At 47.2% G+C, this 15794-nt stretch overlaps 1 protein-coding gene across 2 annotated transcripts in view; it reads right to left on the bottom strand.

The window, feature by feature from the left end:
- LOC106593982 (adhesion G protein-coupled receptor L1-like) overlaps nt 1–15794 on the bottom strand; it is a 208210-nt gene that overhangs the window by 35608 nt on the left and 156808 nt on the right. For both annotated transcript variants that reach the window (XM_045720055.2, XM_082976429.1), the window contains exon 5: nt 167–374. In XM_045720055.2, the coding sequence (XP_045576011.2) occupies nt 167–374 (208 nt within the window). The remainder of the gene's footprint in view (nt 1–166; nt 375–15794) is intronic.

The following is a 15794-nucleotide window of genomic DNA, read 5'->3' as shown; positions in this document are numbered from 1 at the left end:
ACACCGACCCCTGAGGTGACCCACCAGTGGTCCACAGATCACCACAGGACCCCATGGAACCCACACTGCCATTCACCATCCATCTACAGCAGTATTCAAATAAATCAATCCAGAGGCAGAGGGATTATTTGATGTGAACTGGCAGGGGGGCAGAGGCGGTGCTCACTTGTAGGTGGTGGTGGCACGGTTCTGTCTGAAGTCGTCCCAGGAGGCGTACTCATACAGCATGTCGGTGCGGTAGGGAGTCCAAGGCATGACATAGAGCCGGTCACCTGACTGCAGGGGGTCCTTACACCACGCCCCCGACTGATGCTCCGCCTCCTGCAGCGAGCTGGCCGCCTGTACCCGCAGCAGTGTGCCCGGACACACAAAGACTATAGGAGAGTGGAAAGAAAGAGAGAGGGAGAAATCGAGAGAGATAGGGAGAGAGAGGGTGAGAGAGTGAGAGAGAGAGAGAAAGGGAGAGAGGGAAAAAGAAAGAGAGAGAGAGAGCGAGCGATAGAGAGAGTGCGCAAGAGAGAAAGGGAGGGAGAAAGAGAGAGAGATGGAGAGTGTGAGAGATGGAGTGAAGGGATATAAAAGGAGCAATGTAAGATAAAGGAGTATATTAAGGGGATGATGAGGGGGAAACGGAAAGAGAGAGGAGATGAGGAAGAGGAGTGGGGACAAAGAAAGGGGTAGAAGATGGGATGAGAGTATTGTGGGGAAAGAGACGGGGAGAGATGTTCAAGATAACAAGTTTGAGATTTGAGAAAAGGGAGACAAAGAAAACAAAAGAAGAATGGAGAGAGAGAGAGAGAGAGAGAGAGAGAGAAAGACAGAGAGCGAGAGAGAGAGCAAGGGGAATGAGGTGAGATACATTATCAGATCAAAAATGAAGGAATACAAAAAGCTCATTTATTAAATATCAGCAATGAGGCCTAAGAGCTGCTGGTAGTGTTCTGATAAATGGTAGATTCCTAGCTGCTGCTGCCCAGATAGGGTATTTTATCTGATTCTTGGCCTACTTAAGGTTTTATTGTGCATGTATATTGTAAGAAGCTCAGTATTCCTGCTCTGTGGTAGGAAATAACAGTATGAGTTTTAGAGTGTTGTATCAGTACAGGTGGTTGGATCTCAGTCAAGAGTAATGCCATGAAGTCTGGGGTAGAAAATAAGAGCCTGGCCAGGGTCCCCTTCTTCTGTTGTTGCAATCCATACTTCACACACACACACACACACACACACACACACACACACACACACACACACACACACACACACACACACACACACACACACACACATAACACACACGCACGCACGCACACACACACACACACACACTCCCCCCTCCCCCGACACACATGCACACACACACACACACACACACACACACACACACACACACACACACACACACACACACACACACACACACACACACACACACACACACACACACATTCTGCCTCCTACCCTCCTTCCTGTGTCATAGCTCTCTCCTGGAGGTCACCCACTGGGGACTGCTGTAAATTGGCTGGCTGACGCACTTTCTCTCTCAGCCAGATAGTGTCTGACCTGGGACCAGAGGACTGTCAGGTGGGGCGGGAGGGGAACTGGGCGGAGGAGGGTGGGGAGGAGAGGTATCTATGGAAAAAAGCTGCTGGCATCAACAGCACGGTCACACGGTGACATCACAGGAGACTCTGTGAGGACGTGAGAGCGACGGAGACACTACAGGGACACTACAGAGATACTACAGGGACACTACAGGGACACTACAGAGATACTACAGGGACACTACAGGGACACTGCAGGGACAGTACAGGGACACTACAGGGACACTGCAGTGACAGTACAGGGACACTACAGGGACAGTATAGGGACAGTACAGGTACAGAATGAAAGAGGGCTCCCCATCTTCTCTGGATACTCAGTTATGTATGTGTCCTGGCCCCAGCAGCCCAGCCAGTCAGTGTGTTGAGAACAGAGGACAGGAAACTCAAACTGGTCACGTTATGACTGAACGGATCCGTGGTCTAACTGGTCCCTGCAGGGGCGTTTAGACACAGTCAACACACACACACATGCACATACACAAACATTGTTGCCAGATTTACTAGGATGGAACTAAGCCTAGGATGCTACATCCTTGGAAATGCTGCATAGATGGCATTTCTGAGAAAAGAACGTTTAGGGAAAATGTATTTTATTCCTTTATGTGCCTCGCTTTTTATGGTTTGAGGAAATGTTTGCTGGTCACAATAGTAGTATCAATATGTTATGCCTCTCTCTCTCCCCACTGGGCACACACTGGTTGAATCAACGTTGTTTCCAGGTCATATCAATGAAATTACGTTGAACCAACGTAGAATAGATGCTGAATTGGCGTCTGTGCCCAGTGGGAAGTTTTAGTCTCTCAGAAGTGTGTGGCTGTGTGCTGTGCCTCAGTGATGATACTGTTGTTGTGTCTGAGGGGACTCAGCAGGGATGAATATCTTACGTCAAAACATGACTCAAATCAAGCCTGGGCGTAAACAAGCACACGTTGAATAGAGGGGCTTCACAAAGGGACTGTCATGCTCCATTGTTAAAACAAGCAGCCGAGGAGCTGCAGTGGTTGATCTAAGAATGGTTTCCAGCAGCAGGGGTGTTCTAGCGTGCTGGGGAGCCCCATAGCTATTAGAGTTATTAACGTAGGCAGTGGCACCCCCGTAGAGTTGAAAATATTTACATTGGTACAGCCCACTGGTTTTGGGGAACCCTCAAGGGTCAATGTGTAATTTGAATGTAGTTCTCATGTACTGTGACTTTGTCAGGTATTCTTCCTTCATCTCTATTTTACACTTCCAGCAATCATATAAAATATCCAAGAAAACTAGCTCAGGGAGAAATGGCTGAATTCTATTAACAAAGCTGTGATGAGGATGAAAAAAACAAACAACAGCATCAAAGTAAAGAGGAGTAGAGAAATAAAGAGCATGCAGAACAAGCTGCTGCATGTAGCTGACCCATAAACAAAGACAGAACATCCTCCTGCCTCAAGGTAGGATAAAGGACAGACCAACACAGGCGTGCTACTGTCCTGTCTCTAGTCACGCACACAACAACACAGGACACACAGACGGACAAGCAGACAAATGGACGACCTGCATTTACAACCAAAACAACCAAAAAGTGTATGGTGGGAGTCTATATCTGAAAAGAGTCCATGACTACTGTACAGACCAGCCTTGGATTACAGAGTCCTAGGTAATAAAAAACAAATGGCTGGTGCAGTGCATTGTCAAGGGCTACCTTTAATCCACAATGCTGACTTGTATTCATATTGGGAAAGGAAAGGGGGATACCTAGTCAGTTGTACAACTGAATGCCTTCAACTGAATTGTGTCTTGCACATTTAACCCAACCCCTCTGAATCAGAGAGGTGCGGGGGGCTGCCTTGCTCAGCGGCAGAACAATAGAGTTTTACCTTGTCAGCTCGGGGATTCGATCCAGCAACCTTTCGGTTCCTGGCCCAATTGGGTTCTCTATGTACGGTCAATCACAAGAGGTTTAACAGGTATTTATGGGACAAATCATTGATCCCAGTAATATATTAACAGCACCACTACCCTGAATCGGCTTCACGCTATTCAGTAGCATAGTCAGCATTACTGTATAACAGGGTATTGCAGTAAAGAGTAAGGGCTAATCATCCTATGTGTTTTGTCCTGTTATTCTCTCTGTCCCTTTACAGTCTGCAGATAGTAACTCTAACATGGCTCTCTGGCTCTGCTTATTGTAATTAGCTGGGTGTTGGGTGGGCTGGCAGGGCTGGGTGTCAGTGGGGCTCATCACTGGACTGGCCTCCCAGGCGGTCACACTGAGCTGGCACTGACACACACAGACCAGAGAAAAGAAAGAGAGAGGTTCACTCGCACGCACGCACGCACGCACACACACACACACACACACACACACACACACACACACACACACACACACACACACACACACACACACACAAAGACAAACAGAGGGAGCCGCTCCACTACACACCCTGCCTGGGAGGCTTCATTAACTCTGACCTGTTCTTTCAGCCAGCATGCCCTCTTCCTGTTTATTCTCTCTCTGTATGGACAGCCTGACCTCCCAGGCAGCCACACCCTGCTACCACACACTACCACACAGCCTAGTATTATTAGGAACAGCACTATATGAATTAGGTATTAGGTATTAGAGATGGATATGAGGTATTAGGGATGGGATATTAAAGATCGGACTAGGTATTATCCTAGTCTGGCCTAGAACAGGTTAGCCTGAGTCATATTGAGCTTCTGGGATTAGTTGAGATTGTTAGATTAGATGAAATACATTTTTAGGAGCCGTGGAAATCTGGTCTGGCACGATCAGAGCAGTCACGGTCCAATGGGGCCACACCACTAGGCAGTATAACCAAACCTACTGTACTGTAATACAACTTACCTTATCAAGGATTAACAACCAACCTTCATGCTTTTATCTGCTGTGTACAGGTGTGCATCCCAAATGGCACACTATTCCCTATAATGTGCACTAAAGTAGTGCACTATATAGGGAATAGGGTGTAAGTTGGAACGGGCACTATATCTTCTATTAAATACACTTTACAGTAAAATACTGCCATGAAAGAATTATAGGAAATGTATTTATCAGCTGTCCCCTCACAATACAATAGGTCAACAGTGACTGTTTCTCATCAATATGAAGCTGTGGCATGAATATGATGAAAGGAACAGAATCTCCTTTGAAATGACAGATACTGTACCTTACTACCTTGTTGGGAATAATAATGACCGTTTTGACTGGTGATATAGAATTACATCTAAGCAATGACAGCTTGCTGAGATCATACTGTGTGCCGTTGTGGGCAAATCATTTTAATCCAGGGACTGCTGGGGAATATATTTCTAATGGTTATCTTCCTGTAAAATCTGTCATTCCATACTGTATTATAATAAAGCAATCATATCATTCTACTGTGATCATAACGGGGTATAGAGTAATGAGATATAGAGATATCTCAATGGAGACTGTATGTGTTTCTAAAATGGCTGTGGTCTTGTTGTTGATGTAATGTGAGGCCATGGATTGATATGATTGTTATGTAAGACACAGCCTGGCATAGCCCAGACCTGACCACGTCTCTCCTACAGTAGTTTCTGGAGACATCCTCTAGAGTCTAGACCTTGGGTTATCTATGTACGTTAGAGTGTCTGGAGAAATGCATCCTAGAGTATCCCACAGACTGGTTATGGGGAGGTGATGTATAGCCTGCCTATCCCAGGGTAATGGTCATTAGGACACACATAGTTTTAAAAAGTGTTGCAACGGAAACCAAAAATGAGTGTTTCTCATTGGACAAGTCCAGGTAGTCCCTCCCTGTTTCAGTCTGTTTTCTTCCGTTTGGTGCCTAATGAACAGGACCCAGTAGCCCCTTGACAGACCTGGCCTGGGCACGGAGAGCCTGCTGTTCTAATTGAATCCCACACCTGTTCCTGGCAGGTAACTGCAGCCAGCAACCAGCAGGGGGCTCAATGGAGCGCCATGAAACCCCTCCATCAGCATGGACACTTAATCGTCTGGAAGTAAGAGTACATCTGTGAGTGTGTGTGTGTGTGTGTGTGTGTGTGTGTGTGTGTGTGTGTGTGTGTGTGTGTGTGTGTGTGTGTGTGTGTGTGTGTGTGTGTGTGTGTGTGTGTGTGTGTGTGTGTGTGTGTGTGTGAGGGTGCAGGTGCGTGTGTGTGTGTTGTTACCCATGAGCATGTTGGTGTGTGCGCGTGCGTGCGTGTAGGTGTGCTTGAGAGATAGCAAGCGACAGAGAGAGAGAGAAGGAGAAAGAAGGAGAAAGAGTAAAGGATAGAGTGAGAGTGTATTTTGTGGGTGTAAAAAAGAAGAGAGAGAGAAACGGAGAAACGGAGAAACGGAGAGAGTCAGAGGAGTCAATAGGTTATTTCCTGTGAAATGAGAATAAGAGAGGGAGTGAGTTAATTCTGTGGAGGAGTGAGAGAAAGAGAGAGAGAGAGCGAGGTGGGAGTCCCAGATTGTGTCCTGTTCCTTTTGGACAGCAAGGGGGTCAAGGCAAGGTAGTCAAAACAGAATACTAACTCACACATACACACACACACACCTACACTGACACACACAAACCTACACACACAGACACTCATACACATATCCACACACCACACGCACACTGTAGACAGAAGGAAGGGGCTGGCACTTTTATCAACCGTCATGTTCACTTCAAGACAAACCCCTTCACTGAGACCAATAGCAGGGCAGCAGGGCCTGGGTAGAGAGAGAAAGTGTCCATTGAAACGTCTTACGAGAGAGGTGCACTGACACACTCAGTGGCAGCACAGGTGGTCCTACTGACAGAGCTTCACAGATACAGTACAGAGGACACCGCCTGCAGGTACGGGTACAGCACTGGAGTGACACTATGACAGGCCACAATTCCATTTCAATTCAGTCAATTTAGGTAGTCAATGGAAAATTCTATGTCCAATTTTCCTAATTGCTTTTCATTGTAAGGAAAAGTGAAATTGGATTTTCAGTTTACTTCCTGAATTGACTAAATTGAAACAGAATTGACCCCAACCCTGCTGAGCTACTGTAGCAGTAGCCAGCACCCAGCCAGTTTCTTACTCTCTTCATCCCTCTACTCTCTCTTTCTCCATCCCTTCCTTCCCCAGTGAGGGCTGTCCATATATCTACCTCTGGCGGTGTGTTCTATCTGTCCATAAAGGTCCTGACTTATTTCTATTCATGGCCACCTGCCTGTGCCAGAGCTCTTTAGCTTTAACAATGTAATGACTTCTCAATGTACAGTCAGTCAGTTCCCTATCTCTCTCCTCTCCCTCTCTCTCCCTCCCCATCTCACCCTCTCGCCTCCACTCTCCTCGACTGCCTGCTGAATAGACTGTCTGAGTGCAGTGGGTCACGTGACCAGACGTGTGTGTGGTGGGTCATTCCTAATGAGGAGCTACTGCCTGTCTCTATAGCGACGGCTCCTCTCTCCCTCTCTCTCCCTCTCTCTCTCTCCCTTCCTCCCTCCCTCTATCCTCATTCGCCCACAGAGACACTATTTCAATGGTAAATAAATGTGTCTCTACACTCTCAGAAATAATTGTTTGGCTGTCCCCATAGGAGAACCCTTTTTGGTTCCAGGTAGAACCCTCTGTGGGAAGGGCTTAAGACGGAACTCAAAATGGATCTACCTGGAACCAAAATAGTTCTACCTGGAACCATAAAGGGTTCTTCAAAGTGTTATCCTATGGGGACAGCCAAACAACCCTTTTAGGTTCTAGATAGAACCTGTTTTTAAGAGTGTAGGTGTGAGGGATACTCCCCCCTCCTTTAGTCCCAATAAAAACCAATATTAAGGCTGTGTACCAGGTCTTACATACTGTAGATTCATTTCCTTGTCTCCTTTCCTTCATGATCACTGATTAAAAATGACTTGATAGGTGACAGATAGATGGCTGACACCTATTCAGTCAATTCACGTGTCAATAGTAATAAAGGAACGGTGACAAGGAAATGAATATGTAAGTCTTTGAACACACAGACTACAGACAGTCTGTCTATCTGTCTCTCTAGCTAGCTACTGATGACGGACAGACTGTCCATCAGTCCGACTGACATTCACAGACCAGCTCCTGAACACAACAGCAGAGCAGCCATTACCATAATCTGTCAATCAACCAATCAGTGAATCAATCAATTAGGATTAATGAATTAACAAAGGGACAACGGGTAACACAATCTAAGTGTTGTTAATTCATAAAAAATGTGGATATAGAGGTAATCATAATTAGCAGTAGAGTTAAAGCGAGGATAGAGGGAGGAAGAGGAGGGGTCTTTAGGTCACATGGTCACTGGGAGGAACGATAGTAAATGTGGGTAAAAAAACAACAACAACAACAAGGTGGATCAAGGGGGGGAGGAGGAGGAGGAAGAGGAAGAGGAGGAGGGTTTGCTATAGCTACCAGGCAGGGAGTAACAAAATGGTGGTCGGTCGGTTGAGGGAAAAACAAGACATACAGGAGCAATGAATGTCAGTGAAAAGCCACATCCAGGCAGATGGATATGGGGCCATAAAGGACTTAATGGCATTGCTACAGAGGTTAATCCCTTCAATCTATAATAACCTACTGTACATATCTATCTATCCATGGAAACAGACAGTAAAGGGTACTGGTCAAGACTGATGTGTAACGGTGTTGTGGGCGGGGGCATCTAAAAGGTCATGGGTAAGATTAGGACAGTCTGAAATTCCCTATATAGTGCACTACTTTTGACCAGAGCCCTGTAGTGCACTACGTGGGGAATAGGGTGCCATTTCAGACACAACCTGGGAGATTAAATGACCCTTTTGAGGCGGCCCTAATGGTGCCTGTTCCCAGTGGCGGCAATACTCTTCCTTCCTCTAACCTTGGATTGAGCCCTGCATCCCTTGCAGCATTCTTTGTAAGCTCTGTGATTGGGAGACCAGTGACTGATTGGCTCTTTAGAGAGTACCATCCCCCTAGTGAACAGAGCAGCCACTACACATAGATGCTAACTGGGACTGTACCACCTACTGTGGCACCCCTCTGAATCCATACAGACATGCTGTACTAAGGGAGGACTAGCTGACTTCTATTGATAAGGAGGGGTGACTGACGGCCAAATCAGGACACACAGGGGGTTGCAGTGCAACGAAAGCAAGAGAAGGAAGAAAAAGCAGTGATAAGAGCAAATGGATAAAGAGGGGAAGAGAAAAGAAGAGGAGGAGGTGGCGAAGAAGGAGATGAAACCTGAGGAGGCCTCAGAGAACCAGCGGCTACTTGTGATGAACAGATGAAAGATCTGAGAGGTAGAAACAGAGCCAAAAGAAAGAGAGAAGAGAGGAGGAGAGAAGGGCACTGAATTTAAAGCTGTTTGAGTGATAGAGAGAAAGAGAGTGGACACTGAAGCACCTGGAAATGGGAGAAAGTGCTTAACGAGGGACAGACTCATGTCACATGATCAAGGAGAAACTTTGGCCAGTGGGATTCTGAATACTATTGTCTTTTTGAGTTGAAAATGAAAACAAATAAATGTAAGATTCGCCCTGAAGTAAGGAAAAATGAAAGGGGGAAGGAAGAAACAAAGAAAGAGTAAGGGAGGCAGAGAGAAGAATATAAAACAATGTGGAGAAGAGAGGAGAGGAAGACGAGTCACTTGGATCTGGAGGGAACCAATTAGAGATAGGGACAAATTACTAATTGCAAACAATAGAGAAATGGTTAAATCATACTCAATGAGGTCGAGTGAGGACTGCAGGGCCAGATGGAGAACTATGTCAGCATGAGGAGTTGTCAGGTGGCTGTGGCCCAACATGTGGACACGTTGAGGGGAGGAGAGATAGGTTTACAGTGAATGGGAGAAGAGAAGAAAAGGTTTACCGACCATGAAGTGGTAACAATGTACACAATGTTATCTGTCTTTTAGTTTGTGAATGGCCACTGGTATGTAGTTTGTATAGTGGTAAAACCATGACATAAGAATGCTCTCTCTTTTTCTCTCTCAGAAATAGTTCATGGACCTCCAGAGTGGTCAGCTGGTTTGTGTGTGTGTGTGTGTGTGCGTGTGCGTGTGCGTGTGCGTGTGGTGTGTGTGTGTGTGTGTGTGTGTGTGTGTGTGTGTGTGTGTGTGTGTGTGTGGTGCGTGCGTGTAGGTCAGGCTGGTGTCATCAGAGGCAAGGAGGAAATCTGGAAGGATCTTAGAGTCTTGGTTATAATCCAGAAAGAGAGAGAGGGAGAGAAAGAGAGAAAGAAAGGGGAGGGATATCAACATCAAACATGACCACTACACAAGGTGCTGGGTTAGGAAGGTGTATGAGGGGAGGAGAGGAGGGAGGAGGAGGAGGAGGAGGAGGGAGGGGCGAGCTGTGGTTTTTATGTTCATTGTGGTCTTTACCTTTTTGATCCACTTCTATTCAAGCATCGGAAAAAAGAGAAAGAGAGAGGAAGACAGGGAGAGAGAGAGAGACAGAGTAAGAGAGACAGAGAGAAAAAGAGAGAGAGCAAAGAGAATGAAAGAAAAACAGGTGCAGGAAAAAAGACAAAATTGAGATTAAATAAAACGCTATCCTTTCTCTCTTTCTTTAAGCATGTTATTTGTTCTGTGTTACGGTTGGCTACTCAGAGAAAGGATGGCGACTCAAATGAAAAATGAGGAGGGAAAATGGCCTGACCTCGGATTTACTCCATTTCCATTCCATTAACCCAACAATCCCCAACCATCCACACATACATGTACTCAACCCGACCTCCTGTTTTACGTCTTAGGATCCCACCCCTCCCTCCCCCCTCTTTCTTTCTTTCTTTCTTTCTTTCTTTCTTTCTTTCTTTCTTTCTTTCTTTCTTTCTTTCTTTCTTTCTTTCTTTCTTTCTTTCTTTCTTTCTTTCTTTCTTTCTTTCTTTCTTTCTTTCTTTCTTTCTCTCCTTCCGAACTCCAGCTCCTGGGTCCTGTCAGGGAGAGAAAAACACATATATGTTCCTGAAGAATCTTCTTTGGAAGCAGCTGTGGGAGAAATAGAGCTAGATAGAGGGATGGAGAGATGAGAGGGTGATGAGGAAAGTGGCCCAGTGTGTGGGGTGTCACTGTGCCTCTCGTCTAGCCCCTCTCCAGGGTTACAGGGTCTACATTGAACCTGTCTCTTAATCCCAGGAAAGTGGTGCTGCATCTGACTGCGCTCTGTACGCCAAATCACGGCGCTCAGCTACAGAACCCCGCCATTCGCTCAATCCATCGACCAGCCAATCAATGGGGAGCAGCTTGCTCGCGGGCTCAGATGCACTCATCAAAAGAGAAGGAAGGAAAAAAGAGAGAGAACAAAGAAACAGAGAGATTGAGAGACGGAAGGAGGAGACAGAAGAAAGTAAAGTGTACGAGAGAGAGAGAGAGAGAGAGAGAGAGAGAGAGAGAGAGAGAGAGCACAGAGTCTGAGACACAGCCCTGTCTTTTGGTCTACACCAGGCTCATCAAACACTAATCACTAGTCTGTGTGTTGAGCCTCTATGAGGCTTTGGCTGACATAAGCAGTTATGGCAGTTTGTAAGGCAGCTTTCCATAGACATCACTCTTGTGGCGGACAAATGAGTGGTGTGTGTGTTTGTGTGTGTGAGAGAGAAGTGTGTCTGTGTTTGTGTGTATATATGTGTGTGTGTATTTGTTCCCTGCCACGTGGAAGGAGACGTGTCATGGACATGTGTCCTGCATGTTGCTACCGCTGAACGTGTGAATGCTGTGTGAAGCCTTTTGGTCCCTGGAGAGCCATGTCATGTGAAGTCATCACCTCTCTCATCAACAGTACAGCATGAGAGGTGTCTGTACTGGACACATTCCAGGAAAGAGGAGAAGAGGAGGAAGAAGAGGAGGAGGAAGAGAGAGAGAGGGAGAGAGAGAGAGAGAGAGAGAGAGAGAGAGAGAGAGAGAGAGAGAGAGAGAGAGAGAGAGAGAGAGGGGGCCTTTCTGCATCAGAGCAACAGAGCACCACCATCTCTAAAGCTTTTATCATCAGACAGCTAGATCAGACGCTGGGAGAAACCCTGTGAAGAGAGTAGGAGTGGCAGCCATTTCATCCTTCAGGGGAGCATCTATGGGCTCATGTATGGGTCCCACGTGGCCAGGGCAGGGGGGCACCAGGAGGGCAGGAGGAGGGAGCTAACTCCCACTGCTAGAGCAGCCATTAGAGCATCAGAGCAAGAGGAGAGAGCGGAAGGAGGAGGAGGAGACTGAGGCGGGAGGAGGGGAGAGGGCGGCAGAAGGAAACGAGAGGGTGGAAGGAGGAGGGGGAGAATGAGGCAGGATGAGGCTCACAGTGTCAGAACAGCATGGTGGACGGAGAAAGCGAGAGAGAGAGAGGCGAGAGCAAGATGCTCATGGCTGTAAACAGACACACTGTGGGCTGATGTGTAAAGTGGGGCCCTGCATGGTGCAGTGTGGAGGTTTGATGTGGTGTCTCTTTATGACAGTTATGTGTCAGACAGGGTCCAAGGGGGAGCAGGGGGCCCTTTATATCATGTTTCTGTGTGACCTGTTTTCTAAACACACACTACCATCAGGGAGATAACAAAATTGTGTGTGTTGGTGTGGAGGGTGATGGAGTGGAGGAGAGGAGCTAGAATAAAGGAAAGGTAGAGAGAATGAGAGAGTGAAGCAGAGAAATGAGAATGAATGAGAGAGGTAGAGAGAACGAGAGAGTGAAGCAGAGAAATGAGAATGAAGGAGAGAGGTAGAGAGAACGAGAGAGTGAAGCAGAGAAATGAGAATGAAGGAGAGAGGTAGAGAGAACGAGAGAGTGAAGCAGAGAAATGAGAATGAATGAGAGAGGTAGAGAGAACGAGAGAGTGAAGCAGAGAAATGAGAATAAAGGAGAGAGGTAGAGAGAACGAGAGAGTGAAGCAGAGAAATGAGAATAAAGGAGAGAGGTAGAGAGAACGAGAGAGTGAAGCAGAGAAATGAGAATGAAGGAGAGAGGTAGAGAGAACGAGAGAGTGAAGCAGAGAAATGAGAATGAAGGAGAGAGGTAGAGAGAACGAGAGAGCCCTAATAAAAGAGGGATGAACTGCTTTGGTGAGGAAGAGGAGAGAAGGAGAAGAAAAGAGGAAGATTTGATTTGTTGACGTCCTCTGGTCCTTGTCTGCTGCTCTGTAAAGTAGCGCACACACACACACACACACACACACACACACACACACACACACACACACACACCACACACACACACACCACACACACACACACACACACACACACACACACACACACACACACACACACACTGTGCATTGCGGGGTGTTAGTGTACAGTAGAGCCACCTGGGTCTCTGTGTGTTTGATTCATTCAGGCTCCATCGTAGGTCCCCTGGTGAGAATGAAAACCCAGGCACCTCCTCTGCTCAGCACTGCTCTCCAGAACCCTATCAATTACCCCCACTGCTAACGAGGCACAGCACGCTAACACAGAGCTACATATACACGGATACCTGAGGAGCACTGCAGGGCAACCTTTCTTCTCCTCTCTCCTTCAACACACCGCTGAGAAATAGCATGCCCTATGTCCTCTCCTGCTGTCTCTTCATCCTTCATTCATTTCTTCCAGGCTCAACCCAATCCTCCCATTTGTCGCTCACCAAACATGAGTCCCTAACGGTACACATATTTATAGAATCTCCCTTTCTGACATCATTGAATTGCATTTCTCTCTCTTTCTCGCTGAAACGTGTCAAACTACAACACAATTACCCCTTCTCCTGACAAACCCATCCAGACAAGTAAACTATAAGTTACAGAAGCTTTGTGTCCGGAAAGGCACTTATATGAATACACGCCCCAGAATACATTTCTGTGATTGAAATGTCCCGATCCGCAGTACACAGACCCAGTGGTGACTTCTAGAAACGTATAGAAGGACATTATAAAGAAGTTAAAGCTACTAAACAGCATAGAGTAGCACAGTACATGACGGGTGATTTAACAATTCACTTATTCAGTTAGCTGCACAGTTATTATTAACAAGATAAGTTGGCCAATTGATGCAATAGCAGAAGGCCTGACTCTCCACTCAGTGTAAAAGTCCTGGTCGTGTAGCATGGATCTCCCCACTGGAAAGAGCAGTAGGGATCAATAATGATGTAGTGCTACATTTAATTGGAGCAGGGACAGCTAGAGTTCCACTCTCCTCTCTACATTTACTGGGAGCAGGGACAGGCAGAGTTCCACTCTCCTCTCTACACTCTGCTCTCTACATTTCCTGGGAGCAGGGACAGGTAGAGTTCCACTCTCCTCTCTACATTTACTGGGAGCAGGGACAGGCAGAGTTCCACTCTCCTCTCTACACTCTGCTCTCTACATTTACTGGGAGCAGGGACAGGCAGAGTTCCACTCTCCTCTCTACACTCTGCTCTCTACATTTCCTGGGAGCAGGGACAGGTAGAGTTCCACTCTGCTCTCTACATTTACTGGGAGCAGGGAGAGGTAGAGTTCAACTCTCCTCTCTACACTCAGCTCTCTACATTTACTGGGAGCAGGGACAGGGAGAGTTCCACTCTGCTCTCTACACTCTGCTCTCTACATTTACTGGGAGCAGGGACAGGTAGAGTTCCACTCTGCTCTCTACGTTTACTGGAAGCAGGGACAGGTAGAGTTACACTGTCCTCTCTACATTTACTGGAAGCAGGGACAGGTAGAGTTACACTCTCCTCTCTACACTCTGCTCTCTACATTTACTGGGAGCAGGGACAGGTAGAGTTCCACTCTGCTGTCTACACTCCGCTCTCTACATTTACTGGGAGCAGGGACAGGTAGAGTTCCACTCTGCTCTCTACATTTACTGGGAGCAGGGATAGGTAGAGTTCCACTCTGCTCTCTACACTCCGCTCTCTACATTTACTGGGAGTAGGGACAGGTAGAGTTCCACTCTGCCTCTCTACGGGAGCGGCGGCGGTTCCCTGCCCCACTCGGGCAGGGCAGGAGAGCACCCCCCCCCGCCCCCGGGCAGGGACGGTGGTCCACTCCCCTCTCTACACTCTGCTCTCTACATTTCCTGGGAGCAGGGACAGGTAGAGTTCCACTCTGCTCTCTATATTTACTGGGAGCAGGGAGAGGTAGAGTTCCACTCTCCTCTCTACACTCAGCTCTCTACATTTACTGGGAGCAGGGACAGGGAGAGTTCCACTCTGCTCTCTACACTCTGCTCTCTACATTTACTGGGAGCAGGGACAGGTAGAGTTCCACTCTGCTCTCTACATTTACTGGAAGCAGGGACAGGTAGAGTTACACTCTCCTCTCTACATTTACTGGAAGCAGGTACAGGTAGAGTTACACTCTCCTCTCTACACTCTGCTCTCTACATTTACTGGGAGCAGGGACAGGTAGAGTTCCACTCTGCTGTCTACACTCCGCTCTCTACATTTACTGGGAGCAGGGACAGGTAGAGTTCCACTCTGCTCTCTACATTTACTGGGAGCAGGGATAGGTAGAGTTCCACTCTGCTCTCTACACTCCGCTCTCTACATTTACTGGGAGTAGGGACAGGTAGAGTTCCACTCTGCTCTCTACATTTACTGGGAGCAGGAACAGGCAGAGTTCCACTCTCCTCTCTACACTCTACATTTACTGGGAGCAGGGACAGGTAGAGTTCCACTCTCCTTTCTACACTCTGCTCTCTATATTTACTGGGAGCAGGGACAGGTAGAGCTCCACTCTGCTCTCTTCATTTACTGGGAGCAGGGACAGGTATAGTTCCACTCTCCTCTCTACACTCTGCTCTCTACATTTACTGAGAGCAGGGACAGGTAGAGCTCCACTCTGCTCTCTTCATTTACTGGGAGCAGGGACAGGTATAGTTCCACTCTCCTCTCTACACTCTGCTCTCTACATTTACTGGGAGCAGGGACAGGTAGAGTTCCACTCTGCTCTCTACATTTACTGGGAGCTGGGACAGGTAGAGTTCCACTCTGCTCTCTACATTGACTGGGAGTAGGGACATGTAGAGTTCCACTCTGCTCTCTAAATTTACTGGGAGCAGGGACAGGTAGAGTTCCACTCTGCTCTCTACACTCTGCACTGTACATTTACTGGGAGCAGGGACAGGTAGAGTTCCACTCTGCTCTCTATACTCTGCTCTCTACATTTACTGGGAGCAGGGACAGGTAGAGTTCCACTATCCTCTCTACACTCTACATTTACTGGGAGCAGGGACAGGTGGAGTTCCACGCTGCTCTCTAGACTCTGCTCTCTATATTTACTGGGAGC

Source organism: Salmo salar, chromosome 06 (assembly GCF_965601325.2).
Source record: "Salmo salar chromosome 06, fSalSal1, whole genome shotgun sequence".
In the NCBI taxonomy this organism is placed as follows: Eukaryota; Metazoa; Chordata; class Actinopteri; order Salmoniformes; family Salmonidae; genus Salmo; species Salmo salar.
The sequence above is the reverse complement of the archived record's forward strand: the minus strand, read 5'-3'. Positions and strand labels throughout refer to the sequence as shown.